We start from the raw sequence: 17740 nt of genomic DNA, 5'->3' as shown, positions 1-17740 counted from the left end.
AACATCTGAACCAACCTGTATGGTAGAGTATACTAAAAACAGTATAACTACTACATGTGCGGTGGTCTCCCTACTCTTCCATTGAGACATTTAGTGACACATACTGCCTGAAGTTCATACGCTCAATGTAGCCCCTGTCCAAGGGCGGATTCCCTCTTGAGTGAGCGGTAGATGAACCCGAGTTCAAATCCCGGGTGTTACAGTCGCAATTACCTCTCTCTGTCGGGAGAGGTATAAAACTTACGGATTGTAGCTTTAACCAGCTAATTAAAATACTGTAAGTACATACAGTAACAACACTGTAGCAACCTAATTAAAGTAAAAAGGGGCACAGATGTAATTGCGTGTACTCACATTTGCATTTTATATCTCTGCCAGTACATTATGAATTTATTGAAATAAGGCTGTCTGTTTGTATATGTATTTATATCACTCTGTACAGCACATGTTGTGTATATCAGTGTGTACCCAACATAATGTAAACCAATTTCCTTTCTAAGAACAATGAACATCTATTCTCGGTCCACAGTGACTCAATTAAACTCACAACAAAGGCCATGAAACTCCTAGGAAATGTGTCACATAAAATACGCTGGGAGCTTGTAGATCGGATCTAACCCTAATGCTATTATTTGTTTTACCTTTTTGCTTATAATGACATAAAAGTGATCGTCCATAGTTTCTTAACTACTGTATTCACCGTAAAATAGCTTGAGTGCATTTGAATGCTAGTCTCAAGCCATTTCAATTCTTCGCTTTTTCCCGGATGACACAAGATAAAAATGTAAACAGTTTAGTATTTCAGTGCCGAACTATCCATTCGTCATTACACGCAGTGTTATTAGAGAAACACAATACTTTAGCGCACAGTTTAACAAAGTGGAAGAATGCCACTGTAAAGTAAACATTTAGCTAATGTCATTATGGTCCAAGTCGTTATTATTAACTAATCTCATTGGCTGCAGCTGTCATTTGGTCAATGAGCCATTCATAATAGGGTTCTATTTAGGTTGTTTTCCTAATAAAAATACTAACAAAAGAGAAGTGGGAAAAAAACTACCATTTCCATTGGAATAGTGATAAAACATCTCTCCCATACATTAATGAGAATACAATGATTATGAAAATCAGTAAACCAGTAAATAGCAAACAAATTATTAGTTTTGTTTTATGAATACAAGGTTCAATAAGTGAAGTGTATAGAAACTCTTGTGGATACAGTAAGTATTCATGTCCTCAGTAGCTGCTACTTTAGCACAAAAAAACAATGTACAAACTTTTAATAAGCTAATTAGCTACAGCATGACTTAAGATCTCTAGAGTTAATGTGCTGGGTTCTCATGCTGTGTGTGTGTGTGTGTGTGTGTGTGTGTGTGTGTGTGTGTGTGTGTGTGTGTGTGTGTGTGTGTGTGTGTGTGTGTGTGTGTGTGTGTGTGTGTGTGTGTGTGTGTGTATGGGCTCTGGGTACACACATGCCCTGAGGGGATGCTGATAAGAAAGCCTGCTAATCACTGAAACCACTAAACTAATGGAGATAAGCCTTTCCCCAAGTCAGCATCTAAAAGATAAGACTCTTAAGAATATACGCAGATGAGCTGGGTAAACAAAGGGTTTAGACAGGTATGGCAATACATCTTTAATCCTGGGGACCCGATTCAAAGAGGGTCCGTTAATGATCTGACCGTTGTTGTTGCAATTGGTCCGGGAAAATTACAAAAAACACCCTAGGTTTTAACTTTTAACATTTGTTTTGTCATTTTTCACCTATGAAATGCCAAATATAGTGTTTTTTGTCACTGTATATTTGCACACGCGTGAAATTTGTCCCCTGCATTGACTCATCCTATTCACCTGTTTCCTAGGCTGTGTGTTTTCCACTTCCTGTCGATTTGATCCAATGAAATCCAATGAAACTGGTCAAATGACCAATGATATCCAATGAAATCGACAGGAAGTGGAAAACACACAGCCTAGGAAACAGGTGAATAAATCACTAGGAGCAGTGAGCAGCCATTGTGTAGCGCTCGGGGAGCAATTAGGGGTTAAGAGTCTTGCTCAGGGACACACATCAACTAGCCTGGCCTGGAATCGTACCTGGGACAACCAGGGCTCTGGGCTCCCCAGGAGGGCTCACTAACCACTCAGCTATGACCGCCCACTTCAATCAATCAATCAATCAAGAGGAGATCAAAGTATTACTGAGATGTCCATGCATTAATCAACTATGCATCCTAATATACATCAACCACCCATCAATCCATCGACCCACCCATCCCTCCCTCCCTCCATCCGTACCGTCAGTTCCTGTTTGATGCACTCTATGGTGGCTTCCAGAGCTCTGGTCCCTCTGGTAGCCTCGTCCTCCACAGCTTTGACCGTCTTCAGTAAGGACGTCACGTTGGTCACCATCACCTGGACATGACACAGGAGGCGGGGAATGGACACAGAAATGGACAGGAAACAATGTTTATCTCATGCAAAGAGATGCCCATGATTTTGTCCCTATACTCCTTTGGGGTATTTATTGTCACAGTACATTTGTACATACTGTAAGTGACATTTGTCCTCTGCATTTAACCCATCCAAATAGAGCAGTGGGTGCCATTAATACAACACCCAGGGAGCAGTTAGGGGTTAAGTGTCTTGCTCAGGGACACTTCGACACTTAAAGACTGGGAGGACCGGAGGGCGAACAGGGGACCTTCTGATTCCCGGATGGCCTCTCTACCCTTTCAGCTATGGCCGCCCCCTACCAACCGGTCTAGTGTGGCTGTTGTGTACCTGCATCCTTCAGTCATAGCCCACAGCATGGGATTGAATACACATAATAGGGTTTTTCGGACGAGTGGCAACACAACGCCTAAGTACTAGCTTGGATCAGCGGGGTCGCACTGCGCTTCTAATGTCGCATAGCATACACATACGGGACAATTGCTCGGCGAGTAAACTAGCAGGCGATCTACGCCTGCTTCAGCTGTATCAAATCATTGTCTTGAAAAAACAGTTGACCGCCATCCAGCTCTTGTCGCAGGCGGGCGCGTGCCCATCAGATTGCCCGCGCCTCCCTACCTGCCCGCTCGTCTCTCGTTGAAAATGAATTACTGTCACCTCCCGTGTGAAAAGCCCTAATCACAATCAGATGATCATATTCACAAAGTACTATGAATGTACAGCAATTTGACTCGTTGAATATGATCATCTGATTGTAATTGTGTATTCACATAATCCTAATAATCGCTGTGGGCCAGAACTGAACTACACAGAGACTAGGAACACTCTTGGAAGCAGCACGAAAATGATATGGTTCCAACCCAAGCCACATTTTTCCATATCAGTGAACCAAAACCTGAACATTGTTTTTATTTTTGCATCGTTGTTAGAATATACTTTATGGCAGCCTGTTGATGTTGAATCTGACTTCATAGATATAGATGTGCCCACCATATCATTTATAAGCATTTATGAATTTATACTGCCAACAGGCATATTGAAACACTTTTACTATGGGTGGTAGCAAGCTACCTACATCTTTCATGTACCCAGATGCCCTGTATGTGTAATGAATTAAGGCTAAAGCTTGTAGATTGGCTGTTTTCAGCCAGCAAAGGAAACAAAGTGACATCATGTTGGAGTGTTGGAAAAGGGTACTGTAAAGTGTTCCCTTAAGACCATTTTAAAAGTCATTTGTATACAATACATTACAAAGTCTATTTAAATGGTCCCTTGTAAAATAAAAGGAGAAAAAAAGAGTGAAAGTGGAATTCTAGAAAGCACTTACAATAGTGGTTTACCCCAGGGCTTGGAAACTCATAAAAAGGGAGATGTATTACATAAAATGATACCTTGATGAGTGAGTCAGTTAACCTGGAACTGTGATGACATGCAGTATTTTAGGGTGTGCTTTCAAACAACCTGGAACATAGGGATATCTAACTTCTCAACAGGAAGTGTCCATTACGAGGGGAGGGCGGTGAGACTCAAACGTGTTGTACTGTAGGTCTCGCCTCAGGCCCTCGTGATCACAATGACTCTTTTTGCGATTGGAAACGTCCTTGTTTCAAGTTGTTTCAAACTCTCATTTACGACCCATTGACTTCGGTGGGACCCATCTTTAGGTTTACTGGTGCACACTGGTTTGGTGAACGCAGGGAGCGGTGGTGCTACTGATTAATGGTTTTGTCAATGGGAAGGGGGTTTATTATGGGGTATCTATTATTTACACACACCATGCCTTTCTTTCTTAATAAATGCTCACCAGGACATGATTAAGATCAGAGCTAGGGGGGGTAACCATTCCAGGTTCTTCTGCCAAGGGTCCTGGAACCAACTGAGTTATGGGATATTACAGTTAGGGTTGGGTATCGAAATTCGGTTCCAAGTAGGAACGGAATCCTAATTGGTGGGTACTGGATGAGTACCCATAAGAATGAAGGAATCAGAATCGGTAAAATCCTAGATCAGTTAAGCGTCCAGTAGGTTTCCTATAAATAATAATACATTTATATAGCGCTTTTCTAGGTACTCATGAAGTTACTTTACAGAAACAGAATAAAAACAACTTTATTAGGGTATAATAAACTTTAACTGCTACTGCTTAACATTGTGTTGTCAGGGAATAAACATTATGAGAGGTTACTATTTATTACATTCCTTAAAGTTGACAATTATTGATTTAATAGTTTACACTACAGGGACAACAGTGTTTGGTTCATTTAAACAGGACAGAACGTTTTAGCATTGGCTGTATCTCAGGTACTACTTTTAGTTTGTACTAGTAATAGTAAATACTATTTACTTCAGTGAACACTTAAAATATGTTTTTGTTATCTAAACATTTGTCCTATTTAGTTTTAAATTTGGAACTGAAATAGCGAATCGATAAGAACCAGAATAGCAAAATATGAATCTATAAAATCCTAGCGATACCCATCCCTAATTACAGTATGGAACAGGGCCAAGTACAACAGCACACAAAATGTTTTAAAACAAAGTTGTTTGTTTTTTTCCAAAATTGAAATATTTCAACATAAAAATGCCATTTAGTATAAAAGCAAGGGGAAAAAAAGAATATATAATAGGGAACAGATGCATTCTCTGTAGAAGCGGGATGAACAAGTTCATCTTTCTACTTTGCATCTGACAAAAAGGGTAAAAAAGCCATCGTCACTAGGGGGCAGTGCAGCACAGCTTCTGTTACAGACAGAAGGCAAGCGGCCAGTGAGCAATAGTTATAGCAGTGTTTCTCAAACATTTTCATATCAAGGAAATTGAAAAGAAAAATCTATTTGGCTGCGGACCCCCATCTTAAAGGTTTTGTGCCAGGGACCCCCCCCCCCATATAAGATTTATGTTTTAAACGGTAAAAAGAAATACAACATTTTCATATTTCTTTCAAGATTTTTTGAAAATGCAGGTCTACGAGCTCTTGCAGATCTGCTATTTTCAAAAAAACTTGAAAGATCTTGTAGTTTTAAATATATAGCCAACGTATACGGGGTTAAACTAGTTAAACAGATTTTTATGCTTTTTTTTACTAATTTAGCTGGGGACCCCCTGGAACCCCTTTAAGGACCTCACTTTGACAACCACTGGGTTATAATGAACATCACCAGTACAGTGCTAGCGTGGTACCTTGGCAGCGCTCTTCAGCTGGTACATGGATGGGTCGTCTGCAGCCTTGCCCGCTGCACACTTGGTGGCGCTGATGAGCTCTGACAGAGCTTTGGCCACGTCTTTCACAGAGTTGATGAGAACAACCTACATGCAGAGACAGGACAGAGAGAGAGACAGGACACTGTCATAGTCAGCCTTGGAAAAAAAAGGGAAACTCTCAAAGTTTAGAACCGAACAGTGACTACTACAACACAAAAACCCCACTTTTTCTTTTGTCTTTTCGTACAGGCTCCATTCATTTGTAGTTGCAGAAGAAATAAAAAGGAATAGAAAAGGGCCAGTTTACTCATGCATTACAAGGACAATATCAGTCAATACCAAGGATGTGTGTTTTCAATTAGTCTAACATGGTTAACGTGGAGTTTGAATGGGTTTATATGGGAGGGGGGTATGTCTGATCAAATTGATATCAAAGGGTGCACACAAAAGCCTGAGTTAGACATAAAATGACTCCAGAAGTGAAATTCCCCTTTAACTATAAAAACCCTAGCATCCCTATTTCAGCCATGTCATAATTCAGCAACAACATTCTGCAAAAATAACTCATCTACAAGCTCGCAACGTGTTGCGTTGCGATGCATTGCGAGCTTATAGATCAGCTATTTTCCCTTAAGAGATATAGATGTAGTTGGGAAAAAAGGAGGGGACCTACTATAGACTCCTGGGGGACCCCGATCAACAAAGTATATAGGGTTTAAGTGGTTAAAGTGACTTTGGGTGGGGTTGGTCTGACCTGTGTCTCCGGGTCGTCGGCGCCGATGCTGGCAGCACCCAGTTTGACCACGTCAGTGAGCTGGGTGATGGTTTTAGCAGAGGACTGGGCAGCCTGCGCCAGCTTGTCCTGCCCGGAGGCTGCACCCGACACCAGCATCTTGGTGTCCTCCACCAGGGCCTTGGCCGTCTTCAGGATGTTCTCCCTGCACGATGGACCAGGATGAAAGACAATGTTATCTCAGGCACACCAAACACAGATTAATAAAGGTGCTAAATTTGTGCATGGACTTTAAATTTGTGATGACAAGAGGAACAAAATCTCCCCGCCCGCTGTACACTCCAGTAATCTGCTACAGATTCTGTCCGATGAAATTCCACAATTAACGGCAACATTGAAAGTGGTTAAATAGCTGAATCTAATCTACTGTACCATAATACCGTTTTAGGTCACTACAACCCACATGGGACCTGTGGCCGGGAAGTATACCGTATCTGGGTTATTATTCATACTGTAGTAGCAGCCCAGTTTGACTCACTGAAAGGTATAGGGTTTGGATCCAGAACCGGAGGAATCGGGTGGAACCGGATCCAACATTGAGGAATTTGTTCCATCACATTTGGAACCGTTTCCGGAACCGGTTTTATCACACTGTCAGAGCTGGTTATATGGACTTCACGTCTGCTATAAAATTACAATACCGTTTTTTCTCAAACTTTAACATTTCATGGACCACCATAACTCTGAGAGTGTACAAATGGAACCAAATGGACCCGTAAGGGTACATTTGGTCCAATTTGCACACTCTCAGAGTTACAGACCGGTTAGGGTCCATTTGGAACCCCCAACAAGAATCGTTAAGGAATCGGACCGTTAAGAGGGAATAAAAGGAACTGGAATCGTTAAAATCCTAGAGGATTTGTCCTGGTTGCTGGCAGGACAAAATTGGTTATGAACAATCTTCCTCCAGATTTTGCGACTCCCCCCAGAGAGCTCAGATTCCACAAAGTGGTGAAGTTTCCCATGGTTGAAGGAACCCTCCCTCCCCCCAGAGTCAAGTGTTTGGTGTGGGACTGACTGCCTCCGTCTGCCTTCATCACCCTGAGGATGACGAGGGTGATTTGTGATCCCTGGTTTCCAGACATCCCCACCTCCCTGTTCTACAGCCAATATGTCACCCTGACACACACACACAGACCTCCTAGTCTACAGCTATATGTCTCCCTGTCAGCCCCGGGCTTAACTTCTGTATTTGTCTCTGTCTACACTTTGACATACATCACTCTGTCATATACACGCGCGCGCGCGCACACACACACACACACACACACACACACACACACACACACACACACACACACACACACACACACACACACACACACACACACAGGTATATATGCACACGCACGTAATACAGAGTGTAAACTATGCACATGGGACGTCTCGTGCACAGCAGTGGTGACATCAATCGGCTTGGAGTTGCTGCGATGATCTGTTAAACAAGGGAGCCCTGAGGTTATGTGTGCGCACACACACAGTTGTATACTATACTTGTGAGGACATCAACATTTTAGGAGACCAATTTGATCAATGCCATTGCCACGTTTTTTTTTGTGGCCATTTTAACCGTAAAGCTGAAAATAGCAGATCTACAAGTTCACAGCATGTCGCAGCGTGACACGTTGTGAGCTTGTAGATCTGCTGTTTTCAGTGATTGACACTGACACAGACCTAAGAATAAATCAGGCATAACGCCTACCCCAACCTTTGAACCTCTCCTCTAAAATACCTAATCCTAATCCCAGCCTGAATGATGTCCTAAGTGAAAGCCTAACACCAAAAATCATTTTTAACCATAAAACAACTCCTGTGAGGACCAGGAAAAGTTATGATTTTGTTTTCACATGTTTTCACATTTGGACTAAGGTAGCTCCAAAGAGTATCACTGTGAACTCAAGTTGGGAACTACTGCTTGTGGAGACATTTGGCCCTCGCAAGTAAAGTATTACCAACACACACACACACACACACACAGAGTTCCAGTCTCACCTGTGGTCTGCGAAGGACTCGTCGTTCTCTGCGTTAAGCGTGCCGGCGGAAGCGAACATGATGGTTGTGTCCAGGTCAGCGATGATGCCAGAGACCGCACTGGCAGCTGTGATACACGCCTGGGTGCCCTTGTTACCAGCCTGGAGGGCCGACAAGACCAGAGATACCTGCGCGCGCACACGCACGCACACACACACACACACACACACACACACACACACACACACACACACACACACACACAATACCAGAGTCATTAGCAACACCAAAGAAACCGGTGCAAACACAACACACCGTGGTTATTATAGTTTTGTAATATTCACTATTTATTTAGTTTTCAGTTTCTTATTTGATTCGAATTATATTCTAAAGTTAGTTTCTATGAGGATTTATTGCTGATAAATGTAGGATGAAAGAATGCATGACCTCAGATATGAGGGTGGATGTATAAACATGATTGACATTTTGCTTTAATTAGTTTTGCGTTCTTCATTTCGTTTTTATTTAGTTTTCTCATAGTTTTAGTTTACCATAGTAAACACTACAAGACAGATTAGGGGAGATGGTATGTTTCATGCCAGGAATTGACTGGATTTTCCATTTTTTGCAGTACTGGTGAATTAGATCATCTCTTTATAGTATTTATGTGAGGAAACTTGACCTCTTTGAAGTTGCAGAGTTACTGCTGAGACTAGCACTAGTTACAAAGAACTGGCTAATTAGAGTAAATCAGACACAGAATATGTTTTATGTGTTTTGGCAGCATGTCACAGCACAGCTGTCCAAATATATTTGAGTGTAAAATAGGTGAAGACTGTGGCGTCACCATTTTGGACATGTCTTTACACAGTAGGTCAAAATTCTCAAAAATAGCCATGGCCTATAGACGGGTTTCATGTTTGTAAACATTGAGAGGATATGACCGCGCAGAGGAGGGGTAAGCCTATAGAGGGCGCCATTACCCGCAGCAGCTCTGGTCAAATGTCCATTCATAAAAGAAATGATCTTCACCGGGTTTAATGAAAGTAGATTAAATTATGCAGTTTGTAATACCTTGTTTACTCAATAAAAATGATTTGTTGAAAGTTGGATCTGTTTGTATATAATAGCAGCATTATGCCTATTATGCCTATAATAGCAGAATTATGGCTATCTAACTCCCGAACATAACAACAGAGTGAACGGCGCAACAATTCGTTTCCCCCGAGCATGCGCAGATTGCGCATTCTGCTCTGTGATGACGTCGCGCGGAAATCCGTCTATTATGCTTAACCCATTAAGACCATTAAAATCAGGATTTAGGAGTTCTCAAACTTTTTCGTGCCAAGGATCCCCAAATTGATATATATTTGGCCGCGGACCCCCATCTGAAAATATGTTTTGTGCCAGGGACCCCCCCAAAAGATTTCTGTAAAAAATTAAAAAAAATCTTCAAACACTTTCAAGATTTTTCAAAAATGGTTAAAAAATAGCAGATGTACAAGCTCCCAGCACGGCACGAAGTGACGCACTGTGAGCTTGTAAATCTGCTATTTTTGAATACCCAACTAAAACCTAAAATGACACAGATGCTTTCCCGGTTTTAATGGGTTCATTATGCCGGCAATGTGACACATTGTGAGCTTCTAGATTCTATTTTTGCAGCGCGACACCGTTGTACGACAAAGTTTAAATCAGGCTTAATTGGTCAAACTCATTTAGCCAGTGTTGCTATAGCGGTCAATTTGATTACAATGAGATATACTCACTCTCCAAGTCAAAAGCAGTGATAAAGTAATCATTTAGGATTTGGAGGAATGATTCCACTCCTTGTTTACGACCACATGCTCGTTGAGTTTGATGGATAAATCTCTCAATTTTAGAAACCAAAGAAGCGTAGCTAGAGGAGCTGGTCGTTTCTTTGCTGTGGGGCTTGTATTTCCAAAACATTAACTTTTCAGGGCATGGGGGAAAAAAAGAACCTGCGTTCCAAATGGATCCAATGTCGTTATTATTTAGTCACAAGCTCTTGTTAATACTTTTCATTGGTTAAATTAAAACCCACAGGCACTTAACCACTTTACCGTTCTATAATGTATCAATAAATAGTGAAAATAGGCGACCAGATCTGATATTTTCAACAAAAAAAATCTGCGACTTTTATGAGTTGAAATATGGAAATACAAGGTTTCTACCCGGCAGCAACAATTTGCTGTGACAGAAGAATATCACGTCAGCACCGCGGCTCGCTACAGCATCACCCCAGTCAGTGGACTGAAGATTTGTCAAATTAGTTTCAAGTCAATTGGTTTCCGTCTCAGATTTATGACTGGCAGGGGAAGTAGATTAACTGGAGAGGCGAGAGGGGAACTCTCGCTCAAATTAGAAAAAAATAAGATTTAAGAGAATTCTTGAATAAACGCCATAATGGATGGAAGAGTCAGTGAGAGCCCTGCAAATCAAGCAAATAAAAAACAGAACGCGTGTTGAATACAAAATAGCCACTTGGGTCTGTCCCCATGTCAATATAACTAACACATTAATATACATATCACAAAGCTGCAATCCGGAACTTATTTTTTATGAATAAATACATTTTAAGCAATGTGTGTGGTAGAGTATGTTAATAGAAATACAACTAGTTCATCTGTATGGTAGAGTATGTTAATACAATATAACTAGTACATCTGTACGGTAGAGTATGTTAGTAGAATACAACTAGTACTGTACATCTGTATGGTAGAGTATGTTAATACTATATAACTAGAACATCTGTATGGTAGAGTATGTTAATACTATATAACTAGAACATCTGTATGGTAGAGTATGTTAATACTATATAACTAAAATATCTGTATGGTAGAGTATGTTAATACCATATAACTAGAACATCTGTATGGTAGAGTATTTTAACGGTAGGGTAAGTGATATTTTTGGGTTAAAACAAAAAGTATTTTGTTAAAAGGTTAAAGCACTATATTCTGATAGTAATCATTGCTATAGAGTGTTTGTTCAGTAACAGGAGTCTCCCCGTCTCTCCAGCTCTTTAATAAACAGAAAATACATTTTCTGGTAGGTGTCAAAATCTCAGCCAATCAGGAGAAAGTACCCATTTTTAAGCTTAATTTTTATAGTGATCCAGTTCCAATTTTGCCTGCTCATTTCTTAGTGTCATCACTTCCAATTTCACTTGTTTAATCTATATCCTGATTGAGTTCTCTATCCTGATTGGATAAAATTGGAAATGAAACTGAAACTGAAACGAAAATGCATTTTCTGTTTTATAAAGAGCTGGAGAGACAAGGAGACTCCTTTTACTGAACAAACACTCTATAGCAATGAGTACTATCAGAATATAGAGCTATTTAACACTTATTTTAACCAAAGAAAATCACTTAGCCTACCTTTAATATATAACTAAAACATCTGTATGGTAGAGTATGTTAATACTATATAACTAGAACATCTGTAATGGATTGACTTTTGCATTAGTAGAATGTGCAGTGGTTGGAGGTGAACTCTCTACTTTTCTATTGAGACACTTAGATCCTGGTGTCAGGTAGGATAACTGGTTGACGACTCGAGTAGCACTGCTTGAAACTCGAAAGTGTAATATATCCCCGGGCTAAACGGAGATAACCTCTTGGCTCTCTTGGATATATATATATATATATATATATATATATATATATATATATATATATATATATATAGCATTGCACAAGCAAATGAAAAGTGACAACAAAGGAATGAAAACGTTTGTTTACAAATCTGGGATCATTGGATAGATTTTTTCATTCCACTTAAACGAAACAGAGGATGGTCCTTCTCAAGAACAGGCCTAACAGAGAGCCTCTGACTGAAGACCAAAAGCCTAATATCTCCCTTGAGCAAATATATCTGCTCAATATCAGTATATATACTACATTCTACAAGCTCAGAGCGTCACTTTGTGTCGCGCTGCAAGCTTGTACATCTGCTATTTTTTAACATTTTTGAAAAATCTTGAAAGTGTTTGAACACTAATCTTTTCTTCTGGGGGTCCCTGGCACATAACATTTTCAGATGGGGGGGTCCACGGCCAAATACAAATCATTTTGGGGGTCCTTGGCACGAAAAAAGTTTGAGAGCAACTGTTTTAGACGGTATTTTGTAGAATCGGTCTCAGGTCTTAATGGGTTAAGATGTTTGGCTTCCCATGACGGAGAAGCGGGTTCGAATCCCGGGCATTACACAGCTCAGCTCATGCTTTCATCCTAAGCGAAACATCTTTGTTCGTACAGAGAGCGATGCAGCCCTAAGCCTTATATCAGGTTATTGATGCGCCTGTCGGACAGCGGAGCCACTTGGGGTGAACTGTTAACAGCTCCTGCATGAGTTATTAACGAGGGGAGGAGGCTTCATTCAGTCCGCACATCGTTGCTCATAAACGTACTCTCACTCGATCGTGATTGGATTCCCTAAAAACTGTGTAGTGGAAAAAGTACACAGATTTCATCAATTGCACGCCCCATGAAGCCTTGAATTCATGGATTTCTTTTAGTTTTTGTCGCATTCCTGAGCCAATAATTTGATTACTGGGTGTATTTCCGGTAGGAGACACAAAGAGTCTACTTTGTGTCTCCTACCGGATACATTAGCATCTTTCCACCGGTAATCAAATTATTGGCTTAAGAATGCGACAAAAAACTAAAACAATCCATGAATTCAAGGCTTCATGGGGTGTGCAATTCATAGAAGATAAGTCATTTTTGGGGTGAACAACTCCTTTAAGTAGCAATGCCACAATATAAAAATACTAAGTAAAACTGTACTTGAGTAAAAGTACAGAAGTACTGTCATCAAAATTATACTTAGTATAACTACATGGTAGCAAAGTAGAAGTACTCACATTTTTCTTCTCAAATTTTTCTTTAAAAAACAGCTGACCTACAAGCTCACAAGCTTGTGGATCAGATGTTTCCGAATAGCTGAAGTATAAAATATGGCTTAATTGGTTAATGTATGTTTTGTATTAATAATAAGCAAAATCTGCAAAGTAACTTGTACAAGTTTTAAAATAATTACAAAAGCACAATATTTGCTGAGATGTAGTAGAGTAGTAGATCAAAAATAATCTGTACATTGAAACTAAAGGATACCCATTAAACAACCAGGTACACAATGACCCTAGCAACTGTCTAAATAAAGTATTATCTAAATAAAAAATGTAACATTGTGGTCAACAAAAACGTGAGAACAGATGACCACGGTATGTCTGCATGGACATCATATCTAGGTAAAGTGCTAAGGGCTGAGGTCGGGTCTGAAGAGGCGAGCATTAAGATTACGCCGGAAAATTGAGTGAGTGCAGTAGCCTACTCTACTTGAGTAAATGTACTTAGTTACTTTCCACCACTGCATAAAAAGGAACAGCCATCGGCAGTTCCTGTGAATAAGAAAACAGTTTGCAAACGACTTGCAGGAATTTGACATTTTGTGATTTATTACTTGAACTTTATAAAAGTCTTTTATGAAGACACTAAAGGCTGGGAGCAAAAGAACAATATAAGACAACCTCCCCAATACATCATTTATGTAAAGAGGAAAGTAAAGCACAATGTGTCCTGTATAAAAGTAATCATTTATTCGTTCATTGTGTATGCTGTATACGAACCTTTGCATTCGTAAGCAAAAAATATATACAGTTTCAGTAGTATCTATGATTGAGTACTTTTCTACAGGGAAATGCCAGTATTAACCACATGAGCCCTATAAAATACCTACAGTATAATAGTGTGAACATTCGACGAAAATGCCTACAGTGACATTGACTCTGTATCGGAGGTAAAATAGATGGATATTAAAGGAATCATGTGTTAACAGTATCTTCTCAGTGACAGCGCGGCTACACTCTATGTCAGGGCTCTTCAATGTTTTTCAACCCAAGGACCCCCTAGCTGAGAGAGAGAGATGAAGTAGGGACCCCCACTATAACTATAACTTTTTCATAGATTTCATAGACTTGTTTGATAGCACTATCATCATCAGTGTTGGATTCATGTTGATGTTTATTTTCATGATTTAACCACTTAAACAGTCAATACTTAGTAAACTTTACGCTTAGTAAACATGACTGGTTCTGTACTGGCTCAGTCACTCTATACTTGGTCTGCTCTTTTTTACACACTAAACCGCTTTGCTGAAAATATTTTTGGCTAAAGTTCTAGGCAGATGCTAGCCTATGGTTCAAGTGGTTCAAGTAAATACAAGATTTGGTGGCCTCCTTGTAGCAACTCTGAGGACCCCCTAGTGGTCCCGGACTACCTGTTGAAGAGCCCTGCTTTATTATGTGTTAACAGTACCTTCTCTGTGACAGCGCGGGCACACTCTATGAGCTCTCTCTTGGTGAAGCCGTCTGATGGGGTGACCTGCAGCGCTCCTGCCTTCTGCACCAGGTAGATACATCCATGACCCAGGTCCTGCACCCGGCTCTTTATCTGGAAACCAATCTGCAAGCAGGACAGACAAAAGTTACAAATACCCCCATCCTCCTGGAATATGTTAATGCTACTGTGAGTTAAAGGTTTCATGACATCAAATTTCTTTTTTTTTAAACATTTTTTTAACCTCTATTACACCCAAAAAAAACTTTGAACATTCAGTGGATTTTCTGTGGTCTGGGGTTTTCTGAATAATTGATAAAGACTTTGACGTCACAGTCCATTAATCCCACCCCCTCTCCTCCCCGCCTCTCCCCTACTTCTTTGGGGGGGGCTCACTGGAGTGGTTTTTCAGTTAAAACCTTTTAATAGAAGTTTGAAGGAACATGATAAAGACTTCTAATGTTTTGTAAACAAGCATGTCATGAAACCTTTAAGACTTTGTCAATTGAAAATCTAGAAAGCGTTCACGGCCCACCCATCAAACCAAGTGGACAGATGGGTAGGCCGATGGGGTTAAGTGATCAGATGGGTGGTTACTTAGTTAAGCTCCTATTTAACCATTTTTTTAACTGAATTGCCCACTTGCGATACCCTCGCCCACCAGTAGTTCCCGGCCCACAGGTTAAGAAAACAGTGTGCTCTAGCATACAGTAAATGCAAGACAGGTGGGAACTCCTCTTTAGATAATTCTGTATTTGTCTCTGGGTCAAATAGACACTCATCCAACCCAGCAGGTGCCAAACTAATTTAAAACTTTAAAAAATGTTTGTATGTAATAAATAAAAGAAAATAAAGTTCACACACTTATAAACTCCTTTCAGTATAGTATATTCCTCACATTATGAGCTGCATAGAGTAGCTCTCAATGTGCAACAGAGTAGCTCTTCTTCTGTCTGTCTGTCAGCCAGTCAGACAGACGTGTCTTACCTCCTCTGGCTCAGCAGTGTGAGCGGCCAGTCGTCCCTGTAGAGCCAGCTGGCTGTAATCAGCCGTCACCTGGGAGGCCAGGCTCCCCAGCTCATCAGGACACGTCACCGACTTGGTCATCTGACAGGAAAATGCATCAACAGACCCGTCAATACAAAACCTCAACATTACAACAGCATAAGTAGGTTAAGATGTTTGGAAGCCAAACCTATACATTTTAGAAAACTACATAGAACACCAAGTCAGAAAACAGATGTTGTCATTCTCTCAGATGTCAAGATGGCAGTCATCTTGAAACATTTTTAAATTGATGAGTCATTATAGTAGATAAGCTGTTATGACTTTGATCATTTAGTTATGGGTGTCATCGTACCATGTCCTGAGCAGTGACAGCGATGGCCTTGGAGTATTTGACCATGTGGGTCTGGTAATCCACAAACGAACCCTCAGGGTCTGATGGTGTACCGTCATCCAACTGAGGAGAGAACACACACACACACACACACACACACACACGTTATAACTTTTATCATTGAATAATTTGTTCATAATTTCAACTTTCCAGACACAAAGTCAGATCAGCTTCAATTATAAAATGCACTTTGGCAGCCGATCAGGATCAGCCTAAATTAATTACGCATCCAGTAACGAGTCAGCTTTCATTGAACCTTTTTAAACTACCATCACCAGTACAATACACACACTGGTATCACTTCATATACAAGTCAACACAATAGGAAGGCTAAATTGCAATTAATAGAGTTCAGTAGGTCATTCATCTGACATTTACGTATGTGACACAAACAGTAGATTGCTATATGGGGAAAGGAATGACAACAACTTGTAAAAGATGCAGTCGGGATATGCATCCACAGCCCAGTGAGTTGGACCCATTAAGACCTGAGGTCGATTCCACACATGCCTTCAATCCTTTAAGTCACCTCTGGAAGCATGACCAGTATCCCAATGGATTATTATCACGCACTCACACACACACAAATATACTGCACAAACCACAAGCACGCACTCACACACACACACACACACACGCTGCACAAACCACAAGCACGCATGCACACGCACATGCACATTGCACACGCACACACACACACACACACACACACACACACACACTCGCATTCACACACAAATATACTGCACAAACCACAAGCGTGCACAGTGCACACACACACACACACAAATCCAGCTCATATAACCTTAATTACTTACTCTTGCTGAAACATTAAGTTTGACATAAAGTTGCAGATTGGATGGGACAACCCCCATGGGAAAACTAAAACCAAGACATCATGTAGCCAGTCTATGTCATCAGTCATCTACAACGTCTGATCTACAAGCTCCTAGATAAATAACCTGAAGATCTGCAATTTTCATCACATGACATAATAGATCAGGCTTAAGCACTTGAACCCCATCATCCAGTAATCTGGGGGGAACATTTGCCAAAAATAGCAGATCTACAAACAACAGCTTGTATTTCGGCTATTTTGGGTGAAGATATTTGGTGTGGATGGAAAAACGTGGTCCAAGCACAGAGTTTTAAAGTCTAGAAGGTTTAAAGTGGTTAAAACCAACGGTACCCACCTTGCTCATGGCCTCAGCGATGGCGTCCACCATGCCGCCCACCATGCCCACCTCGCTGGCAGCCTCGTTCAGAGTGACCATGATGTCATCCACCGCCTCCCTCATGAGCTGGGCGGCCTCAGCAATGGCATCATGGGTATGGAACGCCTGTGGAGAGTACAAGGACGCCATGTCAGGTTCTATATATCGTTGCTGTCGGACAGAAACCTCTTATCTCCATATTCAAACTTTCTTTCCCGTAAATTAACACCCTATACTTGATCATACTACAGCGTCACACACAAAAGTATCAAAAGTAGCAGATCCACAACTTCCACAAGGACGTAACATGGCCCGTTTAGGAAATAGGAAAAGCTAATTAGGGATG

General features: G+C 40.7%; 1 protein-coding gene across 1 annotated transcript in view; it reads right to left on the bottom strand.

Moving 5' to 3' along the window:
* tln2a (talin 2a) overlaps positions 1-17740 on the bottom strand; it is a 181542-nt gene that overhangs the window by 11124 nt on the left and 152678 nt on the right. The window contains exons 43-50 of the mRNA XM_084065302.1: positions 17374-17520; positions 16142-16243; positions 15769-15888; positions 14761-14907; positions 8438-8604; positions 6407-6590; positions 5632-5757; positions 2296-2412 (exon numbers count right to left, since the gene is read on the bottom strand). Of these exons, the coding sequence (XP_083921428.1) occupies positions 2296-2412; positions 5632-5757; positions 6407-6590; positions 8438-8604; positions 14761-14907; positions 15769-15888; positions 16142-16243; positions 17374-17520 (1110 nt within the window). The remainder of the gene's footprint in view (positions 1-2295; positions 2413-5631; positions 5758-6406; positions 6591-8437; positions 8605-14760; positions 14908-15768; positions 15889-16141; positions 16244-17373; positions 17521-17740) is intronic.

Source organism: Gymnoscopelus microlampas (assembly GCF_963454915.1).
Source record: "Gymnoscopelus microlampas genome assembly, chromosome: 1".
Classification (NCBI taxonomy): domain Eukaryota; kingdom Metazoa; phylum Chordata; class Actinopteri; order Myctophiformes; family Myctophidae; genus Gymnoscopelus; species Gymnoscopelus microlampas.
Note: the sequence above shows the minus strand (reverse complement) of the source record. Positions and strands in the feature narration are given on the sequence as shown.